Here is a 14,761-nt window from a genome sequence, read left to right as displayed (position 1 = left end):
CGAAATTAACTGAAGTAAATAAAGATGGATATGTCTCCTACATTAGACTTTCTAATGTTCCACCTTAGGCTTTTGGAATACTACACACGAGTCCACAACTTCCTCTACTCCTCTCTTCACCTTAGACCACCACGCTTCCGCTACGTCACTCTCATACATCCTCCTAAGGTCCTAATCCATCTAAATAACTCCTAAGTGAATACTAAGAGTACTCTTATTGTCTTCTTCTAAGATCATCTTCTTTAATTCGGGATTATTAGGCACATAGATTCTATCCTGAAACCACAAAACACCATCAACTTCCACTCGAAAAGGGCTATCTATACCTTTACCAATCCTCTCCACTTGGTTCATTAAGAAAGGATCTAACTCTTAGGCTCCTCTAATCTCATCCATTAATTCACTAGTCACCTTCGACATACTCAATTCAATGCTTCTAAGGGTAATCTCACAAATCAAGCTTAAATCTCTAAACTCTTCAATCAATTTTAACCTTTAAATTATCAAAACGATAGATGAAAGATCATCCTACTCAAGGCATCTGTCACCACATTGCCTTTACCCAGATAGCAACTGAGATTAAAATCCTAGTCCTTAAGAAATTCCAACTATCTCCTTTGGTCAAAAGATATTTAAGACTCTAACAATCGCTAAATACCTCAAGCTTAGAATCATATAAGTAGTGTCTCCAAATCTTAATGTAATATCATAACCACTAACTCATAGATAAGGTAGTTCCTCTCATGAATTTTCAATTGCCTAGAAACATAAGCTACTACCTTTCCTTCTTGCATCAACAATGCATCCAAATTCATCTTATAAGTACTACTATATACCACAAAAGGCTTACTAAAATCCAATAATATTAACACTAGTCAATCTTGCCTTAAGAGTTGGAACTACTCTCATACTTATTATCCCACATAAAGACAATACTCCTCCTAATGAACGTAGTTAAGGGCAATGCTATCTTAGAAATTCCTTCAATAAATCTCCAATAATAATAAGCTAACTTCATAAAACTCTTACCCTCACTAACTGGTTTAGATATCTCCCCACTTAAACACAACTTCTACCTGAGACAGATCCATGTTTACCTCAACTGGAATTTACAGGAACTAAAAAACTTATCTCATACAATCAAAATAAATAAATAAATAAATCAATCAATCAATACATAAAATAAAATAAGATAAAATAAAATAAAATAGTAATACTTAGATAACTTAACATACAACCGTCTTGGATATATCTCCACCCTCAACTACAATATTATCATATCACACCCTAAGATCAAGCTCACTAACCACACGACATTCACCAATTGATCCCTAAGGTCATCTATCCACATATCAACATACATGCATATTAAATCATATTAGAATACCTACTTTAAACCTTCAAATATACCATCCATAAGCATGTACATGAACAACCCTTACCACATAGCATCATACAATCTTAAACAACCTCTCAATCCACATGAAAACACCTCAAAACATCTTAACAAAATCAATTCTTATCCTTGCATTGCCTACTAACCCAAAAACATTATTACAGCCTACTTCTCCTTTCAACAACTATCAAAGAAAATAACACACAGAGAGTTCTACTCATCCAAATGATCTCAAACCTATCTCAAACGAAAGCTAAGAGAATAAGCTACAACTCCTATGAAGACATAAGATTCTAAAAGATCATCTTCTTAGCTAAAAATCTCAAAAACCGCAGCAGATATACTCAGCGCTTACAGCTAGACCTTTGATCACCAAAGTAGCTATAACTAGAGTTCTAGACCTCCGTTTTACCTAATTCCAGTTCCATTGGAAATATAACGTCCAAGGCTACAACTTTTGTGAAGACCATAAAATCTAAATCTGTCAATATGGTACTCATACTGGAACAACAAGACTGCAGCGAAAATATCCTCTACACCAAACAGTAATAGTATATCAATATATCTAAGCCCACAAAAATATCTCAACCCTTCCAAACTCACACCTCAACTTCATATTCAAGCTTTCCACTACAATCCTAAACCAAAACAACTCACATATTCAGTATAAAAGGCTTAGAAAATAAAATTCACATGCTACCTAAACCATAAAAGGTCAACATGCAACCATCAAACTCTAGAAATCATCAACACTTCAATCACTCCTTAAGAATACCAAAACTCCAATTCTCAACATACATCATCCTTAGATTCAATCGCTACAACTATAGCTTTAAAAAATTCCACCAATCGTAAACTCTTAATACACTAAAAACAATCAATGTCTTACCCAAGTCTAAGGCCTCAATAGTTCCTATAATATTAGCACAATATCTCGTCTACCACTACTCGCACATATGCTTGCAACACAAGCGATATCACTCAACCACTACTTCCTCCGTAAGCAAGAAGTATCAAACAAATAAGCAATCATAAGAATGAAGAAGAGCGGTCATAATGGTATTAGCTAACACTATCATGACTATCATTCCTCTAATTACAAAATAACTTAACAAGAAGAACATCATCATCATCAAAGCAAAACATCATCAAAGTACACAACAAATAAGACATAATCAGAGTACACAACAGAATCACGATAAGTACATAACTCACGGCCGATTGGATCGACCTGCTCTAATACCACTTAATGTGACACCCTCTACCCCAACATATATATATATATATATATATATATATATATATAATAATAATAAAAAGAAATATCTCATTGGATAAAAAAAATATTTAAAATTGAAACGACAATTCCAATAATCATGTGAGTAGAGAATTCACATTCATGTCCTTAATCCAAATAGCAAATAAAATTACAAAGAATAAAAATTGAATTTTCCAAAATATATACTTTAATAAATCATAAACAATGTCATATTCTAATTTTATCTATGTCTCGATGTCACATGTCCTATTAGAGCAAAATCCCACATAGAAGCCTCAGCTCCATCGTCCACATCCTCAGCCTCATGCTGTTGATTGTCTCCTGTATATCAAACAAGGGAAACAACACAAAAGAAAGGAGTGAGAAACATCTCACTCTGGCTCACGGTGTAGGAACGCACACCGGATAGCCAAACACAAACAATACAGTTACCTCATAGATCAATCAACAACAATAGCTTATCCAATCATCCAAGTCATACAAATAGTAATTTATCATCATTTAATAATAAGAATGCACATGCATGGACACGAACTACATATTATCATGCATGTGGCGCCAGTAAAACATCACATTGCATATTGCCGTTAGCAATACAATAAGAGTAGTCTAGGAGTACATGCCGGGTCACACCCTCTGCGCACTCTCACTAGAAGGATATACTACTAGAGTCTCGTCGGGATAGCTAAGCTGCGCAAGATACATCCCATGCACACAATGGGCGAGACTGGGACTTCCAAACCGAGCTATCCCCAAGGACTAATCCCCCAAGCTTTTACACTAGGGGGCCTTCTCTGGCGGTGTATTCCATATCGTACCCTTAAAACACTTATGCAAATGATGCATGTCAATCAAGACTCTATGCATTCTCATATCACATTATCATTTCCCATGGTCATATCACATCATCGCATTTCGTCATCATATTTCATTATCACATTTCATATCCCATGTCTCAATCACATTTCACTTTACATCATCATATTCACAAAGCCTCCACAGAGCACTTTAATTTATATCAAAACTCATTTATTTATAAAATTAAATACATATTTTTATATCTCATCAAACAAGGAATATAACAGAAAAATCAGAAATCAAAACAGAAAATATTTCATATTTTGCCTATTTCTCATAGGGTTTCCCGGAGGAACCCATAGAGCACTCTAGATCATATTAAAACATATTTATTTTCAAAATTAACCACATACTCATGCATCACATCCAACAAGGAACACAACAAAGTAAGCAGAAGGCAAAATAGAAAACATTCATATTTTGCCCGTTTTCTCAAGTCATATGATCTAGAGTCATACAATTAATTGCATATAAGAAAAATAATAAGCAAAACAAATACAATTGGGAGAAACTCCTCATACATGAGCATACATAAAAATACAGCAAACACAGGATTGGGGGCCAATCCCACTACCCAGCATACAATCCCACACCCAGAGCGAGGTTTCTCACTCCCCCCTTACCTGGATGAGCAGAAGACAAAGGTGTGATCTAAGGTCGTTCCTGAGTACTCTTCCTTAGAGCTCTTTGTTTCTCCTTAACGCAAATGAGGTAGATAGGGTTAACGCTACCTGACTCCTTAAAATTAATCCATTGGGCTGGGTCAACCCAACCCATTTTCCTTCTCTTCTAACCCACTTCTCTTTTTCCTCAAAATAATTAAATAAAATAAATACATGTATATTATAAAATATTTTTCCTCTATAATAATAATATATATCTGACCCAAAATATAATAATATAATTTCAATAACAAAATATCATATAAAATCAACCTTCTCTTAAAAATATATAAATATTTATTTAAATATGCTAATAAAAAATACTTATTTAATACGTACAAAATAATTGTCCAAAACAATAATTATTTAAAACGTACAAAATAATATTCTTCTATAATTATTAAAATAATTATGACCAAATACCATATAATAATAATAATTATTATAATAATAATAATAATAATAACTTTATTGAAAACTGGGGTGTTACAAGTCACTTAAGTACATTAGAGGGCAAGGAAAGTTGAACAAGAGACATGCTAAGTGGGTCGAATATCTTGAGCAATTCCCTTACATTATCAAATATAAGAAGGGAAAGAATAATGTGGTGGCGGGTGCTTTATCTAGGAGACACTCACTACTCTTTTCCTTGGGGTATCAAATTCTTGGGTTTGATAATATAAAGGAATTGTATGAGAATGATCAAGATTTCCAATCAACCTTCACCAAATGCCTCCAAAAGCCTTTTGATGGGTTCTATCTTCTTGAGGGGTACCTTTCTAAAATGGGAAGACTTTGTATACCCCAAGGATCCATTAGAAAGTTTTTGCTTAAGGAAAGTCATGAGGGAGGACTCATGGGCCATTTTGGGGTTGATAAAGCCCTAAGTCTTTTAAAGTGTAAATTTTATTGGCCACACATAAGAGTGGATGTTCAAAGGCATTGCTCCAAGTGTATCACTTGTCTTCAAGCAAAATCATAAGTGATGCCTCATGGACTCTACACCCCTCTTCCTATAGCTAGCTCCTCTTGGGTTGACATTAGTATGGATTTCGTACATGGTCTCCCAAGGACCCAAAGGGGATTTGATTCTATCTTTGTGGTAGTGGATTGTTTTAGCAAAATGGCTCATTTTATACCATGCTACAAAGTTGATGATGCTAGCTATACTGCTAAACTTTTCTTCAAAGAGGTGGCCCGTTTGCATGGGTTACCCAAGACTATTGTGTCTGATAGGGATGTTAAGTTCCTTAGTCATTTTTGGAAAATTATTTGGGAAAAACTAGGAGCAAAACTTATTTATTCCACTACTTGCCACCCACAAACCGTTGGGAAAACCGAAGTAGTGAATAGATCCCTATCCACATTGTTAAGGGTCATTCTCAAAGGGAACAAGAAAACTTGGGATGAATGTCTCCCCCACATAGAGTTTTCCTACAACAAAGTAGTCCACAAGACTACTAACTTATCTCCCTTTGAGGTTGTATATGGCTTTAATCCTCTTACCCCTCTTGACTTACTCCCACTCCCTAATATTACTTCCTTGTATCACAAAGAAGGAGTATCAAGGGTTGACTTTATAAGAAAATACCATGAGAAAGTTAAGAGCCAAATTGAAAAACAAACTAAAAAATATGCCAAATACAACAACAAAGGGAGGAAAAGGGTGACCTTTGAAGTTGTGGATTGGGTTTGGCTTCACTTGAGGAAATATAGATTTCCTACTCAAAGGAAGTCCAAACTAAGCCTTAGGGGAGATGGTCATTTCCAAGTCCTTAAGAAGATTAATGACAATGCATACATCGTAGACCTTCCCTCTAAATATGGAGTAAGTTCCTCTTTTAATGTTTGTGATCTTACACCTTTTGTAGGGACTAATGAAATGGATGAGGTTGAAGATTTAAGGTCAAATACTTCTTAAGAAGGAGGGGATGGCGGAGGACCATCCTTGATACATCATATAGGGCCTATCACAAGGTCCATGACTAGGAGAGTAGAGGAAGATGAAGAACACACCACACCAAAAGCCATGATCATCATGTATGTGGATTTTGGGCCCTCTCCTTAGCTTGTTGCTTTCCTTTCCTATTTTGCTCTTGTATTTTGGGGTACATTAGCTATTAGGATTTTATTGTGTATTTTTATTTAGCCTTTGTATTATGGGGCAAAATTAGTCTTAGGATTTATTTAGGGACTTAACCTTGACTAGTAAGGTCAAAAGTCCATTTCTTTCATTTTCTAGGACTAAGGGTACTTTAGTCTTTTTGGAGAGATGAGAGCCATTTCATTTGAGCTGCATCTAGGGTTCATTCACTACAAGAAAAATGCTAATTTCTGACAGAAATTTCTGATAGAAAAGGGTAAATTTCTGACGGATTTTGTTTTTTCTGACAGATTTCTGACGGATTTAAACTCGTCGAAAAAAGTGGCATCGGAAAAAAAAATCCGTCGAAAATAATTTTATCTGTCAAAAATTTTCGACGGATATTTCTGTCAGAAAATATTTTTTTTTTAATTTTAATAAATTTATTAATGTAATAGTCCTCATATTTGACCTCTCAAGGGTTTTACTTCATGACATTTCGCTTTTTAGCGTGTTTTATCCTTACTTGCGCAATTTCTAGGAAACTTCCAAAAGGTCACCCATCCCAATACTACTCCAGGTCAAACACGCTTAACTATGAAGTTCTGATGAGTAAGCTACCGAAATGTATATGTATGTTGTCAGTATAACTTGTACAAATTAATTCATTTAAGTCATCTTCAAATATACAATCTCATACTTGTACTATAATAATAATATATAATAATTTTATATTACAAATAATAATAATAATAATAATAATAATAATAATAATATATGCAATTATTCTTTATTTATATGTACTTACTTTTATAATTAACATCTACTTATTTTTATTTAAAATTATAATTTAGATTATTTAATTTTATAATTTATAATGATAATATAATTTATAAAATTATAAATATTTATTTATTACATACTTATAAATTAAATTTTAACATTTTAAATAAATTATTAATTAATTTAATATATTTATTTACCTTAAATCAAACATATAAAATTCAAAAAATGTATTTATCCTTGTTTTATTTTCTAATTATCAATCATTAATAAAATACTAACTTAAAATCTTATCTAATTATATCATAATATTCTCATATCAAATTTAAAACCAGATATTATTTATACAAAAATATTAAGATCATATAGTAAATTGTCAATAAGATTTTAGTTAAATAATTTAAAATAATTAATGTTTCAATTATATTGTTAATTAGCAAATAATTTATTCCAAAGCTAATTAATTTTATATATATTAATTATTAGTAAAATTTAATAACTTTTAATTTAACAATTAATTGGATCGATGAAATTTAACACACACCATGAGTTATTGAGCGGAATAACTTTACCAAGAGTTATTTTGTAAGTTATCTTAAATCAAACATATAAAATTAAAAAAAAAATGTATTTATCCTTGTTTTATTTTCTAATTATCAACCATTAATAAAATAATAATTTAAAATCTTATCTAATTATATCATAATATTTTCATATCAAATTTAAAATTAGTTCTTACATTTTCGACAAATATAAATTTGTTAGAAATATTCCATCCATAATATAGCCTTTCCTACAAAAAAAATTTCCATCGAAAATATAAATTTTCTGACAGATTTAATTTTGTTTTATAAGAAATCATCTTCGATTAATATAACATTTTGTATATATGATTTAAGAGTAAAGAATTTTCAATTTAACGGTTGGATTTACAAAATTCACATTTAATATAAAGTTGGTGTAATACTAAGTAAAATTTACACTGCTGTAATTATAATCCTCTTCATATATATATTAAATGTGACTTTTACTAAGTATTACACCGCTCAATAACTTTATATTAAATGTGAATTTTGTAAATCCAACCGTTAGATTGATCCAAGATGTAATATATATTATATATACAAAATTTTATATTAATCCAAGATGATTTGATACTTCATTTTTATAAAAACAAAATTGATGTAATATATTCATTTCAAAATACACTAAAATATGAACACTTTGATTACCTTCCAGTTGTTGTTCAATTTTAACAAAATTTGATATACACGTATAAAGTGATATGAACTTTCAATTTAACGGTTGGATTTACAAAATTCACATTTAATATAATGTTATTGAACGGCGTAATACTTAGTAAAAGTTACACTAGTATAATTATAATCTCCTATATTATATATATATATATATATATATATATATATATATATAATTTTAAGCTTATTACTTCTATAAAATAAAAAAATTATTTTTTTCTTCTAAAATATAAAACTACTATTTATGTTAAATAAACTAATATATGCACTAATTATTAAGTAGAAAACTCATGAAACACACAAATATGAAAATATTCACACTTGAACTTGCTTACTATAATTTTAAAGACAATATACTAACATCTCTAAGTAGTTTATAAATATTTAAAAATATATTATTTATTTAAAATAATTGTTAAGATCGAAAATATTAATTTTAGAAGGTTTAAATATATTTTAGTCCCTATAAGATGGGTGATTTTGATTTTGGTCTTTGTAAATTTTTTCTTTATTTTTCATCCTTGTAAGATTTATAAAGATTGTTTCCTACTTGTAAAATGAGTAAAATATTTTTCTTTGATTTTCATCCCTCTAAAATATAAATTCACTAGTTTGATTATTTTAAGGTAGATAAATAATATTTATTTTAAAAACTAAAAAAAAATAGAGGTGTTAAATTTCAATACGATAATAGTACGTAATTGTTGTAGGTGACACCTAAGATAATTATTTATCTTTTTAAAAAAAAATAAAAATTAGTTAAAAATGATTACATAAAAAATAAGAATTAAAAATAAAAATTCCAATTTTAGAAAATGAAAATAAGAATTAAAAATAAATTTAAAAATAAGAAATTAAAAATGAGAATTAAAAATAAAAATTAAAAATAAGAAATTTCTGACAGATTTCAGAAATTTTTGACGGAATATTCTGTCAGAAATTTTCGAATGATTTATTTTTCTGTCAGAAATTTCTGACGGATTTATATTTCTGTCAAAAATTTCTAACAGCAAATTTTTGACAGAAAATTCTGTCAAAAATTTTTGACAGAAATATAAATCTGTCGGAAAATATAAATTTTTCGACAGATCCATATCCGTCGGAAATTTTTCGTCGAAAATTTACGTTTTTCTTGTAGTGATTTAGGGTGCATTTGGGCTTGAAATTTTCGGCCAAATGCTCCTAAGAAACCCTAGGATACTCTCCTCTCTCTATAAATACTCTAGTCTCACCTTGTAAATGAGCCTTTGTGCCTCAAAATCCTTCCTTAGTCTCCTAGGGTCCTCATGCCCAACCTCCTTTCCTCTCTACCCTAAAGAGAGTTTGAGTTTCCCTTGAGTGGCCTCCACCAACCCTTGGTGGAGAGAGCTAGCCAAGAGCACCAAAAACACTTTCCACCTTCCCACCTCCATTTTCGCCCACCTTCATCTCCACCCTTCAATATTATTTTTCCACCACCCTTGAGGAACATCCAGTTATCATCCTTCTTCCTAGACCGTGGAGAAAGAGGGAGCTCCTCCTTGGAAGCCAAAGAACACACCATGGAAGGAAAGAGCTCATCAACCTCCTTCTTGTAAAGCTTCCATGACTCTTCCACTCTAAGCCTTCGTGAATATAGAGTGTTAAAAAGTCACCTTCGGGGAGGACAACCCAAAGGTTACCTATTAATCTAATGAATGAGAATGCATGAAGGAGGTCTCTCAACAAAGACTTCGTGATCGCTCCTTTAGGAATGTGAAATCATAGTGTCCCTTTTCGTAATTTTTTAGGATATGACAAAAAGGTCACACTAATTGGAGTTCATTAGTCTTTGTGAGAAATCTCCTAATGATCCTAAGAATGTATATGGTATGCATGTCCTTCCTTTATACTCTCTCTCTTTTTATTTTTTATTTATTTTTATTATTATTATTTTATTTTTTAGAAAATGCATGATACCCCCCTTTTTAAAGAAGGGATGTATATGCTTCTCCCACATATTTCATTTTCACACTGTTTTCCCTCATGATAATGCATTTTATTTTGTGTTTTTCTTTACCTTAGGGGAATTATAAGAAAAATAAATGAATGGTTTGAATAAACAAAATGCAACAAACATATGCTCTCATACAAAGTAACCCACGAACAGCCACGTCCAAATCCAACCCTACAAAACCAGGTGAGAATCGCCACTTATATACTTTTTAATTATCTTATCTTTAGTCGTGTAAGACTTAAACTTTTTTCAATAAAATGAATTAAAAGTTACTCTTACTTTTTACTAGTCATTTTTAATAATTACTCTTGTAAATATATTTTTAATAGCTATTATTTATTAGTTATTAATATTTTTATTAGATAATAAAATAGATAATTAATTTATTACCATTAAATAATTATTATTAATAATAAATTTTAGTGTATTATAAAAGTATTTTTAGTGATTATAATTATTTATTAGTTATTAATATTTTTATTAGATAATAAAATATATATTATTAATTTATTGTTATTAAATAATTTTCACTAATAGTAATTTTGATGTCCTTACATGTAATTGTACTTTATTGTAATAAAAAAAAGTTATGTATACATGTTAAAAATAGCCTCATACGTGTATCAGAGATATTTGATCCTGAAATGTGGCAGAGGAGAAGTTCCATCAAGGCCTCTTGCAAAGGCGTAGGAAACATAGTCACACACTGTGGTTTCCCTGTATTTAGGAGGATTATCTTCTGATAATAAATCCTTTATGGGACCATAAAGCTTTGTTGATGGCTGAAGACTTGTGCTAAAAAAGCTTGCAACTGATACTCTTGGACCTACACGGTTTGCCACCACTCTGTGCTCAACACTCTTGAATTTGTCATTTGTTATAAGCTGCTTGCAAGAAAATTAATTTTTTTGTTATCAACAGAACTGTAAAATGCATAAGAAATTGAAAATGAATCATAGAAGCATCCCAAATGAGAGATAGCTATTGAAATATATGTCATGTTAATGTTTTTTTTTATATTTTTTAATATGGCATGTTAATGTTGTTCGATATAGAACATGTATTTCTTATGATATTATGCACCCCATCTTTGATATCAATAACTAAGGTAAATTGTGTAACCATTTCATGCATCTGATTGATATCAAGGAATTCAATTGTTTAAGGGATAAAACTTATATATGCTATCATGTTGATGTTCTTCTTCTAAAGTTATTAAAGTTTTACTTTGTTAGTATGAATAATAATAAAAATTTTCATTAAATGTCAATAAATTTTAATGAAGTAAAGTTTAATTCTGATTAGAAAGTATCACTGACAGAATTTATGATATTATATCAAAATTTTTCCCTTGTTCAAATTCTTTTTTTACTTTGTATGATCATTTTGTTTAACACTTCACATTTGTGTCCAAGTAGCCGAATGCAAAAATTTACTCTCTTCCAACAAAGTCACACATTCTCCTGAGAAATAGATTTCATATATGACAACTCTTAATCCAATATACGTACGAGGGTTGACTACATATATCGCACTAATGTTATTGGATTCAAGGGTAAGCCAGAAATTTGGCTTTTGAGGTGCCTCCCAAAAAAATTAACACTATATAGAGATCTTAACATCATACATATTCCATTAACATTAATAAGTGAAATAGATAGGAAATAGAAAAACATATATATAAAATACAGATAAAATTCACAACTCCCCAATAGTATTTGTGAAAAAGACATGCATATAGAATTCACAAGTAAAACAAGAAAACTTACTTGTAGAAGATCACCAATGTTGACTACTAGAGCACCAGGTAGAGGTGACACATCCACCCACTTGTTTTCATGAAGAACTTGGAGGCCACCAATATGATCTTGTAGAAGCACAGTGATGAAGCTATCATCAGCATGCTTGGTTGCACCAAGTGTCAATTCTGGTTCTGGACAAGCAGGGTAGCAATGACAAACAACTACAAGTCCCTCATTGCAACCAATGTCATTCAAATGGCTTGGATTCAGCTCAAGGGCTTCTGATAATAACTCAAATAACACACCTCCCAGGTTTCTGACTTGTTTTGAGTATTCCACCAGTATATCTCTGCAAGCATAGCAGTTAAATTTCTTAATGCTGTTGACTATGCTACCCTGAAAATATGTTGCCAAAATATGCATTGATAGTTCAATTTGAAAAAAAATGAATTTTTCTTCAAGATGTGTTGATCTTAATTAGCTATAATGTATCCAAATTTACAACTTGGTCATTTATAATTGAGATAAATTTCTGAACTACCCAATGTCTGAATTTTATTATTCTATAGCTATTTGAAGTGTCAATTTGGAACTACATAAAAAATAATGCACATCTACACTCTCTTTGCACATCTAAAACTCGAAAAACACAAAAGCTACTTCAGATTACTTCTCATTTGACGTGAAAAACCACATTCCTGTTCGGTTTCCAAAACTCTAAAAGAAAAATTTTTCTCTACAATTCTCTCTTACTAACTTTTTCTCTCCAAACTGTTATATCTACCCTCGTCCAATTGGTTAAAAATTCATTACAAGTTATTTTTACCAAATAGCATTGTTGATGCTAAAATTAATTATAGAGTAACTCATTAATTTTATCCTTATCTTCATCCTCTCTCATAAGTGATTCTTAAAGTAAGAAAATTACTTTAATTATCTTTAAAGTATTGAAAAATCATACTAAATAATAACCTTCTATTTATTAGTTTATTTATTTTTTCAAACTAATCTTTAAACAATTTACTGAAATACTTCAACTTAGGGACTAACATGATAGATAATCAATACTTTAATAAATACATAAAGAATTTTATTATTTCAGTTTAGATAAAATTTAATTCAATATTTTAAATAAATTTCAAGATTAAATTGTATTGATAATAAAACAAGTAATTTAAAAAAATTTAATAAAAGTGGTCAATTGAATTTTTTGTCAAAGATCAATCATACTTTTAACCCTAAATCAACTCTAAATACTTCTAATCAATAAAATGAAAATCAAAAGAAATTTGAGGATAAAATTGGTGGTTTATTCTTCTACATAACATACCTGCACACTGATGGCAAGTCTTGTGGTTTTGGTGGATGAGGAGCCATGAAGCAGTAAAAGGTATCCCTCCAATTAGCGGCTGGTGCACTATAAAGATCAAAGTTGCTATTGTACACCAAAGGCCTCAAAGGATCACGTGTGTATAGTCCCCTTTTGACCTCAGAATCTTGCTCATAGAAACCATTCACTCCACTCTTCATCTCCTCTAGAACACTCATTGCTATTCCATGATTAACAACTTGGAAGAAACCCCATGTTTCAGATGCTTCTCTGATTTTCTCGACCACCACCTTCCTCCTTGCTGGATCTTCACCAACACCATCAAGATCTATTGAAGGAACACTGAGTTGTGTGCCACATGAATTATCTGAATCTTGATGAAGAAGGGGGTGATGGAATATGCGAGGAATCTTTGTGACCCCAGCATCAACAAGTCCTTTAACACCATCTTTTGTGTTATCAAATGCTTTGAGATCACTTGCTCTATCATAGTCAACTTCGTTGTTGTTTGAGAATTCCATTGTCCCGATATCCATGGCTCAGTTAGAACATATCCCATATCCTTCTTAAGCTTCACATGTGCGGACCAAAATAATTATTAATAAATTTCTTTTGCTGACAAAAAAAAAAAAAAAAAGCTGTAATCTACCACTATTTATTAATTTTTAGACTTTTGAAACTGTGCCTTATTTCTGTTTTAATTTCTATCATGATTTCTTTTAAATTAATATTAATTTATTTATAATTAATTGTATTAATAAATGATTTCATTTTTCATAATTTTATTAGTTAATATTTAAATTTTTAATTCACAAAAATTTTAAAATTACATATATTTTATATATTTTTTTAATTCATTTCTAACATTTTATATAAATATGTCCGCTAGCTACTAATTATTAATTATGTTATTTTTTTTTGTTATAGATAGTGAAGAAAAATACAAAAGCACACACGGACGTTGAAATTTAACTTTTTTCGTTTCTAATTATTCCAATCAAATCCTTCTTATTATTCTCGACCACTAAATTAATTCCAATAATCAATTATGTTATATATCTATTGATGAGAGTTGTCAATAACTATTATATTTTATTATTTACATTACTAGAATTTTTTTTATTACATGCGATTTTTCCTGCGAATTTTTATGAAAATTTTGCAGGAAACGTTGTTCTTGCAATTTTTTTTTGCTAAATTTTATCTGTAGGTAATACCTTCGTGAATAATATATTTTTGCGAATTTTAAAATTCACAAGAAATTTTCCTGCGGAATTTCTTGCGAAAAAAATTCACAGGAAAGTTTCTTGCAAAAAAAAATTTGCAGGAAAGTTTCCTGCAAAAAAAATTTGCAGGAAAATTTCAAAAAAAATTTCGCAAGAAAATTTGTAGGA

At 30.4% G+C, this 14,761-nt stretch overlaps 1 protein-coding gene across 1 annotated transcript; it reads right to left on the bottom strand.

Moving 5' to 3' along the window:
* Positions 1 to 10,794: 10,794 nt before the first annotated feature.
* Positions 10,795 to 13,939, bottom strand: LOC109811497 (1-aminocyclopropane-1-carboxylate oxidase homolog 1). Its single transcript, XM_020375258.3, has 3 exons — positions 13,368 to 13,939; positions 12,065 to 12,386; positions 10,795 to 11,179 (listed from the first exon to the last, which is right to left on the bottom strand). The coding sequence occupies exons 1-3, from the start codon at positions 13,901 to 13,903 to the stop codon at positions 10,919 to 10,921; spliced, it is 1,119 nt and encodes a 372-aa protein (XP_020230847.1). The 5' UTR covers positions 13,904 to 13,939; the 3' UTR covers positions 10,795 to 10,918.
* Positions 13,940 to 14,761: the final 822 nt, after the last annotated feature.

Source organism: Cajanus cajan, chromosome 3 (assembly GCF_000230855.2).
Source record: "Cajanus cajan strain Asha chromosome 3, NIPB_CcT2T_4, whole genome shotgun sequence".
Classification (NCBI taxonomy): Eukaryota; Viridiplantae; Streptophyta; class Magnoliopsida; order Fabales; family Fabaceae; genus Cajanus; species Cajanus cajan.
The sequence above is the reverse complement of the archived record's forward strand: the minus strand, read 5'-3'. Positions and strand labels throughout refer to the sequence as shown.

Coding starts and splice junctions, on each gene's coding strand:
- LOC109811497 (XM_020375258.3), bottom strand. CDS start 13,903: ATGGATATCGGGACAATGGAATTCTCAAACAACAACGAAGTTGACTAT. Junction 12,387..13,367: donor GACTTGCCATCAGTGTGCAG/GTATGTTATGTA, acceptor CTATGCTTGCAG/AGATATACTGGTGGAATACT. Junction 11,180..12,064: donor ACATTGGTGATCTTCTACAA/GTAAGTTTTCTT, acceptor TCTTGCAAGCAG/CTTATAACAAATGACAAATT.